General features: G+C 40.5%; 1 protein-coding gene across 1 annotated transcript in view; it reads left to right on the top strand.

Moving 5' to 3' along the window:
* PXDNL (peroxidasin like) overlaps positions 1 to 20,820 on the top strand; it is a 430,252-nt gene that overhangs the window by 285,134 nt on the left and 124,298 nt on the right. Inside the window, exons 5-6 of the mRNA XM_077757094.1 lie at positions 9,393 to 9,464; positions 15,783 to 15,854. Coding sequence (XP_077613220.1) covers positions 9,393 to 9,464; positions 15,783 to 15,854 — 144 coding nt within the window. The remainder of the gene's footprint in view (positions 1 to 9,392; positions 9,465 to 15,782; positions 15,855 to 20,820) is intronic.

The following is a 20,820-nucleotide window of genomic DNA, read 5'->3' as shown; positions in this document are numbered from 1 at the left end:
GGGGAGTAGTCGGGAGGCCCTTGGTTTAAAGCAGGCTACAGGGGGTGGCACCTCTACTGTTCTCTGGAGCAGGATAGGTGTTACATGGGTGCACATTCTGGTCTATGGAAAGTAACTACTTGGATGTAGGATATTGGAGGAAGAAAGAAGTCAAGGATGCTATCAAGACTTTTGGCTTAAGCAACTAGAAGGCAGTGCCATCAGCTGAGAGGGAGGGGGCTGTGGGTGGGATGGGTTGTGGAGGGGTAACCAGCATTGCAGATGTGCACCTAAGTGTCTTCAGTGGTCTGTTGGACAGCCAAGTGGGACCTGGAGGCAGGAGTGGCAGAGAGTGGTCTGATCTGCCTGTGAGGCTTGGATGTCACTGGCCTACAGAAAATGTCCATAGCCATAAGACTGGGAGGCACTGAGTGTGGATGCAAAATGGGAAGCCTGGGGACTGAGCCCTGTGCATCCCACATAGCAGGCTGAGTAAAAGAGAAAGAAACAGCAAAGGGATTGAGAAAGAGCTGCCCTTCAGGCAGAAAAGATACTGGTATGGAAAGTATACTGAGGAGGAGGAAGTTACCAATAGGCTCAAATGTCGTTAAAAACACCAGCTCTAGCAGTGACAATAAAAATGTGCTGAACTTATCTTGCTTGCTGTACTGACAACTCAAGATGTGCTCCCCTGTCTTTATTTCATATGTTTCTCTGACATTTCAGAGTTGATTTTGCCTTTTACGTTAAGGAGAAAATTGAGGACAAAATTTCTGAGACATCTCACTAGCTCTCCTGGCTACCAAGAGCCTGTCATGAATGGGTGCTATCCCGTCTCACTGGGTCACCCTCTCAGCTCCTGTTTAAAGTGACACCTTCGAGGTGTGCATTGGTACCATCCAATCTCTTCCTTTGTCTGCTGCAGGGTCTTCCTTAACTTGCTTCTCTTAGTTCTTTCCCATTCTTCTCTGGCACCCTTTTAATTGCTTCCCACCATTTTGATTTTCCTGGGCTCTGGAGTAGCAACTTCACTCTTCAGTCCTTCAGTGTCTGCTCCATACTGCACCCTGAGTCACCACCACTCTTCCTTGCTGAAACATCAAACCAGGCTTGTGGCACCTAGGTGGCTCAGTTGGTTAAGCCTCTGACTCTTAATCTCAGCTCATTACTTTATCTCTGGGTCATGAGTTCAAGCCCCACTTTGGGCTTTACACAATGGGCATGTAGCCTACCTAAACAACAACAACAAAACACCAGTATAGATCACTATATTGTATACCTGAAACTAAGATAACACTGTAAAAAATAATATAAAAATCAAACCAGGCTCCAGCTCAGCATTTTACAGCCTTGGCAATGTTGACAGGAAGGACCAGGTTACGTTGTGGGTGCTGTCCTGTGTTGTAGGACTTGGAGCGACATCCCTGGTCCCTCCCATTGGATGCCTACAGCAGCACCACCCCCAACCATGACAAACAAAAAAGTCGCCACATATCGCCAAATATTCCCATGTCAGAATCCATTGCTGTAGCTCATTTCTCTCTCTTCTGCTAACTTCCAATCTTTTGTTCATGTTGCTAGAATAATGTTTCTAAAATAAACATTTCATTAAGGATTCCCATTTCTTTAAATCTTATAATGTGTCCTGATTACCTTCAGGATAAAGTCCAAACATCCTTGCTGACTTTCGAGTTTCTAGAAGGCATGTATGCCTCTGTCCAACTACTTCTGTTCTGTAAAAGAGCCTTGTGCATTCATGCCTCTGTGCTTCACGTATATCTTCCCACTTCTTACAACTGCCTTTTGTCTTTTGCATCTAGGTAAGTACAGCTTGTTCATAAAAATTAGCTAAAGAATCCTGTTCTCAGCACAACTGTTCTTTATCTGTAAATCTGATTTAGATCCTTCATATGCTCATGGTGTTCCTTGTATACATTATCATGATACATATCCTATTCGACTGTGGTCATTGATTTCTTATCTTTTACCTCTAACCAGACTCGAATCTCTTAGAAGGTCAAGGATATTTTCTTACACTACAAAAGAACTCAATAAAGCTTATTCATGTTTTAATATGCTAAAGGATCACTGAGGAGTAAAGTTATTTCTGACATGACCAATCATTATGTTCATAGTGGAGAAAGTACCATGTGAATTGCACCTAAATGGATGAGAAAACATTTTAAGCATAAACACTGGTTTGAAAAGAGGGAGATTCAAGGGATGCCTGCTGGGTCAGTCAGTTGATCTTCTGACTCTTGATTTCCATCCAGGTCTTGATCCCAGGGTCATGGGGTTGAGCTCCACGTCAGGCTCTGTGCTCCTGCATGCATGCTCTTTCTCTCCCTGTCTAAATAAAATAAAAAGAAAATAATAAATAAATAAATAAATAAATAAATAAATAAATAAATAAAGGGAGATCCAGACATAGGGAAATTGAAATTTGGTTAGAGGATGATTAGACTCATGTGAGGGAGGAGAGGAGTCAGAAGTTGGTGCTAGATCTTGGGAAACCTTGAATTTCAGCAGAAGAAAGTGGAGAGATATTAGGGATCCTAATAAGAGGTCAGTTTAATTGGCACTTTTTTTTCTGTAAGAGCTATCATATAATCCAATATAGAAGATCAGAAAGAAGAGGCTTGGTTTAGATGGGCCATTTATAGTAATTAGTTCAGGAGAAAAGAAATAAAGACTGGAAATTGGACTATACCTAAGCTGTTTAAGAAACATGACTTTTTCCAGAAGTATTCTAATTTAGGATTGAAATAACATTTTGAGGAGTCTAGCTTGCACAGTATAATTTTTAATTGGTTTTAACTGTTTAAGAATAAATATAATCCTTTGTATAATAGATTTGGGAAATACACTATTATTGACTTCAGCACAGCATGCAAATAAGATACTAGAAAGCTTTTCTCTTGAACCTAATGGATTATGGTAATTCAGTCCTTTTTTTTTTCTTTAAAATCTGTTAAAATAATTTACTGTGCTCTGAAATAAAGATCTCCATTCAAATGCTTAATTAACTCCTAAACTGTATGAATAATTTATTGTTCTAACAGATCATTCTTACTTGATCTTGTGCAATGAAGCTAGAAAATGCATATTTTAATCTCATCTGATTCGTGTGGAAAGTTGGAGTCACAATGGTGCATCCAGCACGCAAAAATTCTTTGTTGCATAATTGAGGCAGGGTACAGAAGATCTCCAAGTCAGCCCTCACCTCTTTGTGCCTTCTCTGAAGTCTGCCTTAGGTGCAAGGTTGTGGAAGGTTGAGGAATGCACCTCCTTTGCAGCATGCTCCCAAATCCTATTTCCTTAGCTTATGTTTTACATACACACACACAAAATTATACACACACACGCACACCCAGACTCACACACACAGGCAACTTCTGTCTCCCAGCAGCCCTCCTGTTCCCTTCCTGAACCTCAAGGCTCTTGAGAAAATAAAAAGTAGCTACTTTTTACAAAAGGGTTGGGAACACTGAACTTACATTCTTTTTTTGATTGTGCAGTTAGAAACATATAGTGTTCTTCTCTCCATCTCTGCTCTTATGTTAGAGTGGGGTTGCCAAGGTGATGGTACGTGACAGTGGATTTTTTTTTTATGTGGCTCAGTGAGTTCACGCTAAAAGCCAAATCAATACTAGCAACTTCTTTCCCCGAGAACCGCTCTTTCTCTATTATTTCTATTATTTTTGTTGTCATTCCCTGGCTACATGTTCTTACTCTGCTCTGCACGTTTTATAAAACTTGGGAAGATTTTTGTCCTCATTTGGGTGGGTTAATACCTGGGGCTGGCTGTGTAAGCAAATATTTACTCAGGTTAGAGCTGTCAAATATGGTGTCCATGTTCACAGAAAATTGTGATTCTAAAACGTCTTTTTGGAATGAGATTGATTCAGAAAGCCCTGGGAATTTGCCAGATGTCCTCCAGGTTTGTTAGTGCCTAATGATTCCACCGAAGGTTTTAGGAAATGCAATTAAACATATATTATTACAGATCTCACAAAAATCAGGCTTGTGTCAAAATTGGTCATGGTTCTTCCTCAGGAAAATGCAGCACCCTTATAGGATGTTGAGCCAATATAAATTTGGAAAGTTTCATTATGGTTCACAAGCCAGTCCATCTTTTGTTTTACATACCCTAGAATGTGCTAAGAATTTAAGGTCTTAGTCTCTTTGCAAAGCCAATGCTATGTAAAAATACTAGCTGCTCATTTGTTCTTTCAGTGATTAACTATATCTTGAGTATCTATCTGTCTGTTAAGCCTGTGCTAGAAAGCTGGGGATGTTGGAAATGAGCTTATACCCAATATGGTCTCTGTCTTCCTGGAACATAGAGTCTAGTTAGGGAAGGTAGACATGAATGAAAGAATCACTCAAGCTAGGATAAAATTGCAACTGTGCAGTGCAGGGAAAGCCTGTAATGGCGGATTTGACAGAGAGCCCAGGGAAGGCCTACCGCAGGAAATAACACAGTTGGAATCCAAACACTGGATAGGAATTCAGGCAAAATGGGGAGGGTAGAGGTTATCAGGCTGAGAGGAAAACTGCATGAAGACCTTTGTGGGCAGGAGTGTGGCAAATAAGAGCCTGGGAGAAGACAAGAGTGCTGGGGTTGAGGTGGCGAAGGAGAGTGGGGTAAAAGGGGAAGATGGAAAAGCACTTTCGGACAAGATCATGAAGGGACTTGGCTCTGTTAGAGAACTTTCTCTTTGTTCTCATTCAAATTGAAAATATTCAAGAGTTTTAACAAGTATTTCTAGAGGGAAGAGAGGAGAACGCTGTAGGTATTCAACCAGTTGAATACTTCCTGTGTCGCAGTGTCTAAGGGCACACTGTGGTCTAGGGTGGACATAGTGGATAAAAGGGAATGGAATAAATTCAAGAATACTCGGAAGGCAAAATCAAAGGAATCTGGAGTTGCATTGGATATAGGGAATGAGGTTAGAAGGGTCAGTGCTAGTTTTCTGACTTCACACATTGATTTGTAGAACCACCGTTCCATTGAGATAAGCAACGGCACAGGAGAGCAGGAGTGATGGAGGAAGACTATGACCCCGGCCTCAGATGTGCTGGGCTTGAGGTACCTTTGTGACATCCAGAGGATACGTAAGAAGCTGGATGTATAAATCCAAATCTTAGAGCTACATCTGGAGGCATAATCTGTAAGCCTTTTACATAGAGATCATTGGAGCCATGGGTGTAGATGAAATTAGGAAGGCTGTATTTGAATGAACATGTAAAGACAATCGTGGTGATTTTCTGCCTTCAATATAGGAAGAGATGGCTACTGACTTATTTATGTTAAATTTCTTTTCATTTAAAAATTTCTTTTAATGTTTATTTTTGAGACAGAGAGAGAGCAAGCACACACATATGGGGAGTGGCAGAGAGAGAGGGACAGAGGATCTGCAGACAGATGCTGGGCTCTAACCCACAAACCATGAGATCATGACCTGAGCTGAAGTGGGTCGCTCAACCGACTGAGCCACCCATGCGTCCCCTGTGTCTAAAGTTCTTGAAAGGATTCAAAACAAAATTCTGGTCCTTTCAAGTGGTCATTCACATTTATCTACTTGCAAGAGGTGCTTGGAAATGTCAGAATTTTCAACAACCCAGGAAAAGTAAGGTTACAGGAGAGGATAGACTTGCTATGTTATCATGTTGAGAAAAGAGAGAAAAATCAAACCTGAATACTTCTTTAACTAGGATAAAGCCCTGGTGTAAATGAACTAAGCCTAACAAAACATTATACTGCTTTGAATTGGGTTAAACTAAAAAAAATTGTTTTTTGAAAAAGAATTTGTTAGGAAATTTGTCACATCACATGGACAAAAACCTTAAAGACATCTGTGCTCCAATCAAACAGAACTCTCTGGGTTGTCTTACTTCCCTGCTAGGAATAAAATTTACTTCTATGCCTTTTTCACATTTATTAGTAGTGAAGTCAAATACTAGTTGCTTATATAGTATATTAAACTGAAGTTCACTAGGAAGTATTTGACCTGTAAGAGTCACTGAGGATGAGTCTAGAATTGGGGAGAATATTTTGGGGAAGTGTTCCTTGAATGGGGAATAAACAGGGCTGTGGTTAGTAGGTTCTCAGTACGTGCATGCTGGAAAAGATTATGCATTTCTTATGAATCACTAAGTACAAATTGTAAAGTATAGAATATTACATGTTAAAATCATTACTTTTCAATTACTTTAATTACTGTGGAGTACAAATCACAAAATCTATGGACAAAAAAATGTAATTGTAGATTAGTCCTTAACACCGCAGTAGCTACAGCATTGAATGGAATGTTGTATGTTATTTTAACTTTCAGATGCTCTCCTGGCCCTGATTTTAGTTGGCTCAGTGATTAGAAGCCCACCTACAGAAAGCACTGTTCGTTCTTGTTCACTGTTGTTCCCTTCTTTGTAGTTACCCACATACCTGTGGGTGTGCACGTTTGACTCTGCGGGGTGCATGTTTGACTAATGGAGCCAAGGGAAAGTGTTGGTGTGAAACTCCAATTTCTACGTGGCGAAATTTCTAATAAGGAAAATGTTCACAAGAAGTTTAAAAAGTAGGAAGGAGAGTAAATAAGGACCTCGCTCTCTCAGGAACTAGAGTACTCACTCTTAAAATCTTCAAGTTGGCATTCAGGTAGCTAAAGGACAAACCTGGGCTTGTGACCTCCTTCCTTGTGACTTGTGATGTTGGTCCAGAACCTGGAATGTGACCCTTTCCCTCAGTTAAGACATCAACCCCTTCCAGGAGAGGAAGGCATGGGTGTAGTGGGATCAGGGGCCAGCTGGGCACGCTGAGGAGTGGCCTCTGCGGGTGTTTGCGAGCACAGGTTTTGCTCCATGTGTGGCTCGGATTTATTTCTGATGAGCCCATGACTTCTCCATGTGGAGCAGACAGTTTTCTACCTGAGAAGGGCTTTGCTCCTGACGCTGGTGGGTCAGGTCCCACCATGCCATCTGTGTGGGCTCAGCCCATCTGCTGATCTCAGTGTTGCCGTTCCCTTGGCGACCAGGCAGGCTGCTGGGCCCACGTGATAAGAGAAACCTCTGCCTAAACCGAACCTCGGTCGGTTGGAATTTAGCAATTCCAAGCTGTGTAAAACTGACTAAGTACCTTCATCTCCCGTATCACATTTTCCCATTTAAATAATGGGGGTACTCAGACTTCATCTCAGCATAGTTATGAGGATTAAACATGAGAATTTAGGGATGCCTGGGTGGCTCAGTGAGTTAAGCATCCAACTTCAGCTCAGGTCATGATCTCATGGTTTGTGAGTTCGAGGCTGGCAAGGGGCTCTGTGCTGACAGCTCAGAGTCTGGAGCTGCTTTGGATTCTGTGTCTCCGTCCCTCTCTGCCCCTCCCCTGCTCACCTCTATCAAGTCTCTCTCTCAAAAATAAATACACATTAAAAAAGATTTTTAAATGAAGATTTAAAATGACCAACTGCATGTAAAGTACGTAGAACTGTAAGCATTTGGTGGTGTTACTATTATTATTATTGAGTTCACGACTAAACCTGAAGCCCTAATCAGCATTGACTCATATTCACTATGAAGGGTCCATGTGCACTCTGTGTTTATGGGCACAGAATCCCAACCATACGGCACCTGTAACCGGAAAGAAAAGTCCTGACCCTCCCCCCTCCTCCCTCCCACACCTGGTCTTACCCCCAACACCTATGCTGTCTCTTCCTTCTCGAACTCTGCTAGGCTCTACCTCTACCACCGTGCACCAGACCAGCTACAGGAGTGATTTTCAGGAGGGCAGCGTGTGGTGTGAGTGTGTATGTGCAATGTAAAGAAACAAAGACAGGGCTGTTTTATGCAAATATTAAAGCAACAATGTCTTCCACGGTGTCATTGTTGTCACTTTTATAATTAGTGGAAACTTGGAAGGAATATCGCAACCACCAGCCAGGATGCCAGATTTCAGAGTGTGTAGAGGTGGCACAAGGACCCAATGCGGCACAGTCTGAGATGACTGTTCCTTTCCCAACCACAACCTCTTCATTCTATTGTAATTATTATGCTTTTGCCCTGGTGTCTGAAGTGCTCATCCCATAATGATTTTATAAGAAAAGAGCCGTGAATGAAATAGAGGAGTTTCTTTTCCTTAAAATCTTTTTTTCTTCTTTCCAAAGTAGTTCAGCTGTGATTAAATACATATATTTTACTGTAAACATGTAAAATATAAAGCTTCTTGGGTCCTCCCTTCAAGTCAAATCACTTTCTGTTGACTAAGTCGAATGCAATCTATCATGTTCTTCTGTTAGGACAGAATTCAGTGTGAGACTTGGTTTGTATTTTCTCACGGTGACTTTTGTGTTTGAGGTGCTTCCTATAGGCATTCACTGCTTGCTTACAGACTGCTGTCTGTGGCTCTTTGTTTCATTTTGATGATTTGAAAAAGCTGTGTGGAGAAGTCAGGCACAAGTTGAATATTTAAATTAGAAGTCAGGTGCAAGGTGAGTATTGAAGTATGCAACCTTAGCAGTGAGTCTAAGATTCGCTCTGCTGAGCCTTCCGCTTTGAAGCCTTGTTTCTCCGTTTCCTCGCAGAATTTCTGAGAGAAAGGGAAACTTCAGCTGTGCTGCTTGCTACTTCAAGAGAAGCCTTTCTGAAATAGCAGCTTTGGAAATATCAACTGGGTTGATTGCATAGAGGGGTACTAAGGACTGAGAAGGTCTGGTTCTAAACCGAGTAAAAAAGTTACATTATTTTTTATATACCCTCTGGCATGCTTAATCCATTTCAAATATTCATATTCCATAAAACACGTCCTTCTTTGTCCTCTCTGGATAGGAACATTCCCTCTATGCTGAAATGTAAGAAGCATGTGGTCATTTGTAATGTGTCTCAGTATGATTCGAGTCTTAATTATTTTTCTAGCTTCACTTTAAAAATTCTAAGTAGACGTGGGGCGCCTGAGCAGCTTAGTCGGTTGAGCGTCCAACTTTCGCTTAGGTCATGATCTCGCGGCTCTTGGGTTCGAGCCCCGCGTCGGGCTCTGTGCTGACTGCCAGCTCAGAGCCTGGAGCCTGTTTCAGTCTGTGACTCCCTCTCTCTCTGACCCTCCCCTGCTCACGCTGTGTCTCTCTCTCTCTCTCTCCTAGAAATAAATAAAACATTAAAAAAAAATTCTAAGTAGACGAGTAACTTCACCAACCACTTAGCATCTTTCTGCTCAAGAGCGCTACCCAAGAAAAGGGGTGACGTGCTGCTTTTTGTTGGTTCCTGGTTGGAATATCAGGTTTCTGGGCCCAGAAGTGTAAAGGGAAGACGGGACTCGAAGTGCTTCAGAGCTGAATTTCAGCTGAAGCTCTTGTTGATTTCTCATTTTGTTTTACTTACCAGCATGCGAAATAACCAAGCTGTTTTGTGCCTTCCAGCTATATTCATTTCAACCAAATAGAAACGCTACAGCCTGAGACCTTCGGAGACCTTGTGAAACTAGAAAGACTGTAAGTGTTGACTCTCTCGACGTCCTTTGCTTCTGCTTTACTTCTTTTGTTTGTACAACGTATTGACTGCCCGGGAGATCAGGACATGTTGTTGTCAGCCTAAAAAGCAGGGCCTGCACTTTTGTGCTCTAAGATAGAGTTACTGTAAGACATTCTATAGTTTGAAATCAATGGAGAAAAGATGAATCCCCCAATTAGAATTAGGGCAAAAGCGATGAGCGACATTTCACGAAGGAGGTAAAACCGCTTTGAAAACTTGTGGCAGAAGTTAACGGTCCACACGCCCTATGACCTACCCATCAGTTCCACTCCTGCTTCTAGACACCACAGATGCGCACGTGGACGTGCGCATGTTCTGGAAGGTTTACGGCGGCATCCCCTTGAACAGCTCCGCGCTAGAACTGACACAAGCACCAACAACAAAGAAGAGAAATCAGTTGTTGCATATTCATAACGCAGAAGACTCTATGGCACATATGGGTCTCATTTTGAACCAGAAAAAGAATCAAACATTGAAAATTGCATCGTTTCGTTTTGTTTTTAGGTGAAATTCAAAAATAGGAATGTGTGTGGTAGCTAGGAGTTAGACAGTGGTTATCTTTGGGGAAAGGAAGTGATGGGGGACAGCTGGAGGGGACTTCTCAGTCCTGATGGGGTTTTTTTTGTTTTGTTTTCCCTGGATGGTAACTACACAGCTGCCATCACTTTTGGGAAATCGTCGTGCTTACAGCATGATGTGCGCATTTTCTAGATGAATGTTATATTTAATACAGCTTTTTTCAATAACACTAACAAACCAAAAGGACACTTGGACAGCCTCCTTTCATGTCATCTTTTATCAGATGAAGATACTCCACCCCTTCATTTCTTCTGTACCTTATGTTAACAAATTGTGGTTTTAGCAGAAGAGATGGTATTTTTTTAACAAAAAATGCAGAATGACAGAGCTACGCTTAATCAGGAATATGTTTGAATTAAATATATCTGAGAAACATTGGAATTAGGAATTTATAGGTTCTGAAAAGGATACCCTTTCATATGGATACACGGAATAGACCAGTAAAATTGAGATATAAAGAGAGCTAATCAACTACTTAAGCCTGCCATTACTCCAGCCTTATCTGCATACAGAAGTATGGGAATTGTAATGCATAAAAGTGCATTGTTTGGATTTGTGTTTGCTTTGCTGGAGGAATGTAATGGAATAGAGGGAACTGGGTAGGAAAATGTTCTTTACCCCTTTCCCGCTCTACCAGCTGTGAGCAGTGATATCCACCTTGGGAAATTCAAGGTGTAGTGAGCATCATGGTGACTAATAAGCTCTAAATAAAAAACTCAGCACCACCAGCTTTAATGTTGGGGAAAGTATCGCTGATGATAAGCATCACTCTCCTCCATTCAAAGCTGGGAAAGGGGGGATTCCTGCTCCCCAAAGGAGATCACCAGCCCTAAGGCAGTGATGGCCCTTCTTGCCTTTAGGAGGGGGCTGTTATCTTAGGATCCATGAATGTTCTTGTAGGAGTCGGCCATTGACCAAGAAAAAAGGCTTTAGCTTTTCATATCCTCCCTATTACGTAAATAAAAACTATATATATATATATATGTATATATTTCTTGAAAGAGCTCTGAATATATTAATCATAAATGTGTTTTTGTTATGTTTCTCTCTTTTTTGTTGTGTTTTTTTTTTTTTAATTCACTGCTTCTTTTGGAGTTGGTTTTTCTTTGTTTTGTCTTGGTCTTTCTTTGTCATGGTCCTGATTAAGATCCTTCCTGTGCCTTGTGATTCTTGGTATTTATACTTGAAAATGCAGGGCTGGGGGTTGGACTTTCCCCTGCTCTCTTGTAGGTAGGTCTGTTTTCTTTCAAAATTTCTCCTTAGTGGGAATTTTAGTTTGGACAACTGGGTGGGGAAATGGCAGATTTCTCCTTCTAAAATACTACAATGAGAGAGGAAAGGCTTCCTCTTCGGTTTCTGCTCCACACAAAATCCATTACTTTTCTTCTGTCCTATAATTTTTCCTCTTAGCATTTGGCGGCAGCCTCAAATTAATTACATCTCTTCATCCATACGTTGAGTGACCCCCCCCTTTCCATTGTGCCTCCCTGCTGTGTTTGAGGTCTTGGGTCCCAAATAATCAGATTGTTCCTACTTCATATACCCTCTGGGCTTCTGTTTTTCTCTCTATTTCATCTTCCAAACCTTTCCATGCATTTTGTATGTTTCCAGAGTTCTCTGCAATCTCTTATCTGTTGGTGACCTTCCACATTCTGTCCTCTTGATTGTTAAGGATTTATTTATTGTATTGGCCACCTGGGCTATTATTTCTGTAGAGTTCTGAAAGAGAATGAGGCAAATTCGTATGCCTACTTCACTACTGTGAGTCAGCATTCTTCTCCCTATAACTTTGAAGTGTTTGTGGAAATAATATTTTAAATATTAACATTAAATGATTGTATTAAGGTATTTTTCACTCTAAACAAATCCAGCAGTACTTTGCCTGTAGCCACACATCCTCAAGTAATGTGCACTCAGCAGCAGCACCAGCAAGAGGAAATCTAGAATAGCTCTTTATTGATAGGTTTTGATAAAAGCCCGCATGTGTTGCATTCATAAATATCAACCCCTACCACTTGTGCAGAATGTTCTTTTCAGTGGAGGCATGATGCAGTGCAGGCAAGTAAAGACCTGTGTCTTCATCTTTCTATGAAGAAAAGAATTAATTTGAAAATCCTGGCCCTTTACCAAAGTAAGATTTTTCTCCGGTAGATAAAACTGATCTTTAAACAATCCTGTTTATTATTCCATCGACAAGCAAAAGAATCTATATGCATTTGATGATGCCACCTGGATTCAAACTGGTAATTGAGAGCATGATACACAGGTAGAAAATTAAAGCAATGCCTCTGTTAAAGTGTACAGAATTCTGACTTTCTGTCTAATAACTCATGGTTGCTATGGAAGAATTATGCCATTTCTCCCCAATGCCACTTGCAGAAGCAAAGTGGTGAGATCTTGGACATTCTTCGTAAAGCTGGCTCCTTATATTTATTTTTTATGTGTGTACTGACCTCAGCAAGTCATAGTTTGTATTTTGTATGCTTTTTATTTGGTATCTTTAATGAATCTGTCTTTTAAAAATGGGGAAAATGTATCAAGAGCATGAAAACCTTGATATTCTGTATCCATAAAGAACATTCATGGTGACTGAGAATACATTTAGTTTTATTGGTTTGGGGAGAATACCAGCTTGAAACAACATCACACTAGATGCTTTATGGAGTCAGCCAGCCTGGAAAATGTCTGCTTTATCAGGCATGCACCTCACTAAAGCCAAGCCTTTTTCAAGGAGCTTTCTCAAGGTGTAGGAGCCGAATGTGAAGTTTTCTCTACTTCTTAGAAGTCTCTTGGATTTGCAGTGGATATATCTTTGAACGCTAATCTAAATTTCAGGCAGAAGATACACTTTTCTCTTCCCAGAACATTATTGTTGAAAATACTCCTTCATGGCTTGGTTTGCTTGATAACATCTGTATTTCTGCCACAGAAAAGAGATCAGTCTTTGTATCAATTTCAGTGCAATGGATACTGCTAATTTTTTTAACCATGTGTCCTTAACAGAAAACATTAGCAGCAAATAATTACATGAACTTTCCAATACAGCAGGACTTACAGAGGTGCTTTTTAGGACTTGTTGGGAATAAAGCAATCAAAGTGGTACTTCTGCAAGCAGAACTCAATGCATAGTTTGCAAAGGCATTTTAAATATTAACTTCAGGGAAGTTGGAAAGAAGAAAGAGAGAAAAAAAAAAGCACAGGCATGCACTTTTGCACCCCTCTAAACAGTACTGCTNAATATTAACTTCAGGGAAGTTGGAAAGAAGAAAGAGAGAAAAAAAAAAAGCACAGGCATGCATTTTTGCACCCCTCTAAACAGTACTGCCGACATAGCACCACTGTTTTCCTGCTGTCACTGACACAGTCGTCTAGAATTACATAATAACAATTAATAATAATATAAGCCCCATTTTATAGACAAAGGAACAAATAGTTACAGAAAAAAACAAGTGGTGATAATATCTGATTTGGGAAGCCCAGTAATATGTATGACATAAAGAGATGTTGAAATAACATTAATTTGGACATTTTGTCACTGTACAAAATTAGGGACATTTTTTGACAATGATTTTCAATATTTACATACCTTGCTTCAAAATCTGTGATGATGGAAATGTCATGTTTTTTTCTTGTTTTGATTTGGTTGTTAAACAATTAATTCTGGTCAACTTGGCTTGGAAAATAGATAACAGCCTTCAATTTCTGATTATTGATGCAATTTCCAGCCTTTTAAATATGTTAAGAGAATAATCAGCAGCCTTTGTACTGTTGTTATCATAATGGACTATGCTAGTTATAAGATAATGAAATAAACTTGTAGCCCAGCAAAACAAAACAAAACAAAACAAAACAAAACAAAAATGAATAAGTTGTCCAAATTATATGGCTTTCCCCAAGGTTCAGCTGCAATGTTCTACAAGCTATTTCTCCATTATGAAAATCTATTCCAATATCCCCTGAGGAATGCAAATAGATTAGGGCTTGTGGGGAATTAGAATTACTCTGTGACTTCCATCTGCACACCCATCCTAACCTGTTTACTGCTTCTTCTCTCACCATTGCTTAGTTTGGTGAATTGGGTGGGGCAGAGGAAGATGAGTATAAGGAACTAAACTAGTAAGGATCAGGAAAAAGATTTGTATCTCTTCAGATGTGCATCAAATTTCCAAAACCATAAAAATATTTTGCTCCTTCTGACTCCCTGTTGCCTAATCCCTAATCGATAATTAAAATTAAGCTAAAAACATACATTGCTAGGAAAACAGGTCAGATGACCTTATTAAAATTTGAGATAGGAGCACTGGTTGTGAAGCAGGACTCGGAGGCTGGATGTAGCTGTTAACACTTCCTACATATTATTCAGTTATTTATGCTCATTTCCTACATTCTTCAGAAATAAATGACATTCAGGGATACCTAGATGACTCAATCGGTTGAGTGTCTGATTTTTTTTAATGTTTATTTTTGAGAGAGAGAGAGAAACAGAGCGTGAACAGGGCAGGAACAGAGAGAGAGGGAGACACGGAATCTGAAACAGGTTCCAGAGTCTGAGCTGTCAGCACAGAGCCTGATGAGGGGCTTGAACTCACAAACTGTGAGATCATGACCTGAGCCAAAGTCGGATGCTTAACTGACTGAGCCACCCAGGCACCCCCGGTGTCTGACTCTCGATTTCAGTTCAGGTCATGATCTCAGGGTCGTGGGATCAAGCCTCATGTTGGGCTTCACACTGAGCATGGAGCCTGCTTGGGATTCTCTCTCTCTCCCTCTCCCTCTCTCTCCCTCTCCTTCTCCCTCTGCCTGGTGCTCTCACTCTGTCTCTCTCTAAAAGAGAGAAAAGAAAGAAGCGGTATGGAGCTTTCCTCTGTTTTGCAGACTATTGTCTTTTCTTCTTACACATGTTCTCTGTTGAATATGCTTTCAATGGTGCCAGTAAGAATAGAAGCCCTGCTGTGATCTGCTAGCCATCTGCTCACAGTAGGGGGAGGTGGCATGGCCAGGGGCAGTGCTCAGGGAGCCTAAACCCGTGCCAGACTGACCAGGTGAAAGGAGAGGTAGAAATACTGTGGCCTGGGCCTCCTCCATTGCCTCTGTCCATTACCTCTGGTGGTGGAACCTGACTGGGAAGAGGAAGCCAGGGGCAACAGAGCCTGGGGACATGCTTTCCCAGTGATCTTGCTGGGGTGGTGGACATGGGCATGGAATTGAAAGGGAGCAAGCAAATGGTGGGCCGAGCCAGGGACCACAGCAGCACCACATGGACCTGTGGTTTAGCTAAACTGCTGCTGGCCAGTAAGCAGAAGGGGATCAAGGGTTTCCATCTACAGGATCCGGTTAGTCATGGTTGGCTTGCAGCACGCCGCAGCCTTAACACACCACCGTGCCATAGCTATTGATGATGACCTTCTCTACCCTGACTTCCTGTGTGTTTAGAGACTTACTTTTGTGATTTTCTCTTTAGCACTTATAATCCCTAAGTAAATAAAACAAAACATTAAAGAAAAAAAACATGGATGAGAAAATACCAGTGTGGCGGTAGATTCGTGCAGGTACAGCTTTACAACAGCGCTTGCATGTTTGCTCTTTCTCACGGAAATACTTTAAAAAATGTATTTGGAGTCACAATTAGACTTTTTAAAAAGAAGTCTCCTAAATCATCTTTACTGCTTTGCGATTAAAAGTTACCTTTTATTTTTCAGGTTCTTGCATCACAACAAATTATCTAAAATCCCTCCTGGGAGCTTCTCTCATCTGGATTCATTAAAGAGACTGTAAGTGAAAGCAAACGCACAAACACAAAAACCTTCTGATGATTTCCCCCCGAATAAATAAACTCCAAGCAATGGTTTGCCTCTGTTTCCTTCTGCCGTGAAAGATCATTGAAAGATCATTGCAATTCTAGCGTGTTATAGAGAAAATGGTCTCGTTAACCGCAGAGTGAGAGAGGATGCAGACAGTCTACTGAGCTTTCATGTATTCTCTTAGAAGTGACATTCAAAAGGAATATTGAAGATAGAAGTTTCCACGGTTCTCGGTAATTTCCTTGCTGGTCAAATCTACAGACTCCCAGGACTTCCTTTTCCTTTCGCTTTTATTTCAAAAAGAGATGTGACAAAGTTCCGAAGAAAGTCTAACTCCTCTGGCTGGGCCTCAGAAGTGTGGCCTCGTGCGGGTGGTTATTGGTACAGCTCATTTCTTCCTACACTAAACAATTCATTGCGAACATCCCAAGCCTGTTTTCATCTCCAACTGCCTCACTTTTCTCTCTGCCTCTGTGAATCACTCGCCTTTACCCTGATCTGTCTCCTACACCCCAATCTCTGGGTATACCTCTGCATTATTGATAGATTTGGGGTTGTTATTTTTCCCCTGGGTAAGTTCCAGTTATCAGCTAAAGGTCAAATGACTGCTTCCTGGTTTCGTGTGGAGGGCACACAGGGGAAGAATCATGGGGGCTTCTCTCTCAGCCATCCTGGGGGCCACACTGTTGCTGTTGTCTTTCTGGTGTGATGCAATAAGGTCCAGGTTGACAGGCAAGGGAATGTGAAGATTTAAGTAGATATCAGAATACTGGGGAAAAGAAATGTGTGTTGTAATTGGTGCCTTGAAATCACACTTGGAATCACTGTGTTTCAAGGCTCATGAATAATCGGGAGGAACATTCATCCAGCCCCAGTCCATTGTTTCAAGTGTGTATTCTCTGTTTACTGTCAAGGCAGAGTCCTCGCCACAGATGCTGCCTTCCCTGTCATTTTTCCTCGGGCTATGCCCTCTGTGCTCTAACCCACTGAAGCCTTGCTGGGCGGTTCTCTTCACGTGCCAGAATCTTCCTTCTCAGAGCTGGTTGGACCACAGCCATTTGGAAGAGTACACACGTGGATTCTTGTTGGCTGCTACAATAAACTTGGTCTTTTAGAGCTGTCTGGGGTTCACAGAAAGTAGTGAGACTTCCCATGTACCCTTTGTGCCCCCCACACAGCCTCCGCCACTATCATCCCTCACCTAAGTGGAATAGCTCTTATCCATGTGACAGGATCACCCCAAGTGCATCGCACATCTTAGGGCTCACTCTTGGTATTGAGCATTGTCTGGGTTCAGATGAATGTGTAATGACATATAGCATCACTACAATGTCAAATGGAATATTTTCACTGCCCTGTACATCCTGTGTGTTCCACCGTTCATCTCCCCGTCCCCATCGCCTCTGGCACTAGATGTTTTCCTCTCTCATCTTTTCTTGAATGTCCTATAGTTGGAGTCTTACAGCATGCAGCCTTTTCAGATGAGATTCTTTCATTTAGTTGTAGGCACTTCAGATTCCTCCACGTCTTTTCATGGCTTAATAGTGAATCTCCTTTTAGTGTTGAGTACTCGTCCATGATCTGGTTGTACCACAGTTTATTTATCGATTCACCTGCTAACGGACATTTTGCTTTCAAGTTTTGGCCACTATAAATCAAGCTGCTAAAAACATCCCCATGTAGGGATTTGAGTGGACATAAGTTGCACATCCTTTGGGTAAATCCAAAGGAGCATGAGTCCTGGATGGTATCGTAAAAGTGAATCTGGTTTTGTGAGAAATTGCCTGCCTGTCTTCCGAAAGGGCTGTACCATTGTAGTCCCACCAGCAGTGAGAGAGAGCTCTATTGCTTCCTGTCCTCACCAGCAGTTAGTGTTGTCAGTGTCCTGAATTTCAGCCATTCCAACTGATGTATAGTGATATCTTATTGTTTTCACATGCTTGGTGTTAAGTCATATCTGGAAAATGAAAAATGCCAAGATGTTTTGTAACTAGGTAATAGGATGCTTCATTTTGGAAGTGGGAGAAATATTTTTTTTTTAACTTGCCTCCTTTCTTTTTTTGTTGGATTTGTTACATCACTTGCGGTTAGAGTCACTGTGTTTGTATATTTGCAGCTATNATGTTTTGTAACTAGGTAATAGGATGCTTCATTTTGGAAGTGGGAGAAATATTTTTTTTTACTTGCCTCCTTTCTTTTTTTGTTGGATTTGTTACATCACTTGCAGTTAGAGTCACTGTGTTTGTATATTTGCAGCTACTATTCCCATTAAATGTTTCTTTTCTGCATAGATTTCTACTTGGGTATCATCCTTGACTTCTAAGACTCTTGGAAAATATTAAAATGCTAAATCTCTTGGTTTTTTTTTCCCTAATCTCTTTTTATTATTCTTTCTTGTTAAATTTTAGTAGCAGCTTTTTTGTTCTGTCCTCTCACATTTAATGAAATGGCACTCACTGCGTTGCTGGGAAACACACACAGAGAAACAAATACTAATAAGGAAGCAGAGGGAGACCTTACTTACAGTGATGTGCCAGGATGTATCTTCTATGCATGCACTAAATTTATGTCAAATGTTTTAAGCCACTTTTAAGCTAATGTTGTTAGTACATTATGTCGATGAAGTGTCTATTTTCATAGATGGTCCACTGATCACTTATGGTAATGGTAAACTGACATACAGATAATTTGACCCAGCCCATCCTGGGTTCACGAGATCTTGGTCTGGCTGCAATCGTGAGCCCTGGTACCTGGTTATTTCAGAGCCTCAAACCTGTGCCGATCCAGCCTGTAATTTATACATGAAAATCAGAATACAGGAAAGTGGTCGATGGCTAGTAACCATCAAATAAATTCTGTATTCAAAGATGAAGTCTCTCAACAGCTGAAAGAGTGTCATTGCCCTGGTTGCGTCTGGGGTCCGAGAAACCTGTGTGGGTCACATGTGCCCTATCAGCCCTGGGAACTGTGGTGACACTTGATCGTGGTTTTCCCATTTGTACCATATCATTTCTGACTCATGACAACAGTATTCCTTCCAAGAGTACTGAAAAACTTAATGAAATGTGTTTTTAAAAAGTGCTTTTGGATCTTTAAGTGAAAGGGATTATGCAAGCACAAGTGATATATCACTCTACTTTCAAACAGAAAGATTTGAATTTGAACTTACCCTGTGCTTTTTTATTCCCTTTCAAATTGCCCATTGATCAGTGAACAGGCCCAAGTGAGTAATTATTTTACTGTTGTGATTCTTGACTGCATACTATCAAAGAGAAGTTGTCTTTGATTTAGCACATCCGGTATGATATTTGATGTACAAGAACTTTCAAAATAGAGAACAGTAAAATGGAGGTGATTTTAGGCATCGTGTATTACTAATAAGTGCAGTCTAATAAAGATTAAGACAACCTACCTTTATTATTGATTTACTTGATAGCTTTTTATTTTTCAAACTTTATGGCTTTAAATTATAGGCAGTGCTTCAAATGATGCTTTCCCAGTATAAATTTGGAAACCACTCGACTTATAAAGGCTCCCCAAACGGATTTGTGTGCAAAATATACTTCTAGTACTATATATTTCTTTAAAGGAGATTTTTTTTTTAAATGTTTATTTATTTTTGAAAGACAGAACATGAGCAGGAGAGGGACAGAGAGAGAAGGAGACACAGAATCCGAAGCAGGCTCCAGGCTCTGAGCTAGCTGTCAGCACAGAGCCCGACGCAGGGCTCAAACTCATAAGCTGCGAGATCATGACCTCAGCTGAAGTCAGAGTCTCAACCAAATGAGCCACCCAGATGCCCCTCAAATATAAAGGAGTTTTCTAAGCGGCAAGTGGAAAAAAGACCCTGTAGTTGTTTTATTCATGTTTTGTGTCCCTGCCATGGATGAATATTTTAACTGAAGTCAGTGGTCATAAAAAGAAGAAATTAAATCTTCTGCTCTAGTGTTGTTAAAACGCACAGGCATGTGGATACATATGGAAAAGAGGGGATCACTGATTAATGGAGGGCTGTTATGTAAGCAATGATGACATCAGGGAAATGGAACATTCCAGAATGTTTGCCAAGGGTGTTGTTGATGTCCTGGCTTTGGTTCAACTCAGAAATCTCATGGTGGTACTGAAGTGAGAATTTACACCTTAATATTTAACAACAAACTGCTTTTGATGAAAATACCAGACATTAAACTCAAAACATAAATCAGAATGAAGTTGGACTCCTTAATGTTGAAATAGATCGGTTTTTTAGCAAAGTAGCTGATGCAGTAAATCAGTCAGTGACAAGGAACAGCCAAGGACACTGAGCCCAGTACCTTGCTAAACAAGTGCTAGTCCACTGTTACGTCTTATACATCACTCTGGACAAGGCTGAAGGTATTCTCCATTTTGGTTACGGCTTTATTTTCTCTGCTTAGTGTGAAGTCTTAATGGAAGCATTAAGCAAATAAAATCCATACCATTCAGTAACTTTTTAATGAATGTGAGATTTTTTTTCATCTAATTTAGCAATTTAATGCTGCTAAATATAGCTACTGTTTTCAGTGTGATACAATTTGAGTATAATGTAAGAGCATTTGAGTATAATGTAACAGCATCTATAATATACTTCACAAATTATCAGACAAATCTTTCTTAAATTTATTAAAAAATATATAGTTTTCTGGAATTATAACTTCCAAATCTAGAGAAGAATATTTTTTTTTGCTTTTAGTTTACTATTCCCAGTGACTTGCTATTAAAACAGACTCCTAAGTTAAAACAGCTAAGTGATTTTTAATTTTACGTGCAAATTGAGTCTTTAAATTCCTTTGTTTCCCAAATGACTTTTAAGGACATTTTATACAATTATTTTAAAAATATATAGCGTTTTTAATTTCTTAAAAATCACATAAAGCATTAATTTTACAATAAAATTTAGACAGTATAACCCACTACC

This window comes from Crocuta crocuta, unplaced genomic scaffold, assembly GCF_008692635.1.
Source record: "Crocuta crocuta isolate KB4526 unplaced genomic scaffold, BGI_CrCroc_1.0 scaffold465, whole genome shotgun sequence".
Taxonomy (NCBI): Eukaryota; Metazoa; Chordata; class Mammalia; order Carnivora; family Hyaenidae; genus Crocuta; species Crocuta crocuta.
This window is presented reverse-complemented; position numbering and strand designations above follow the sequence as displayed.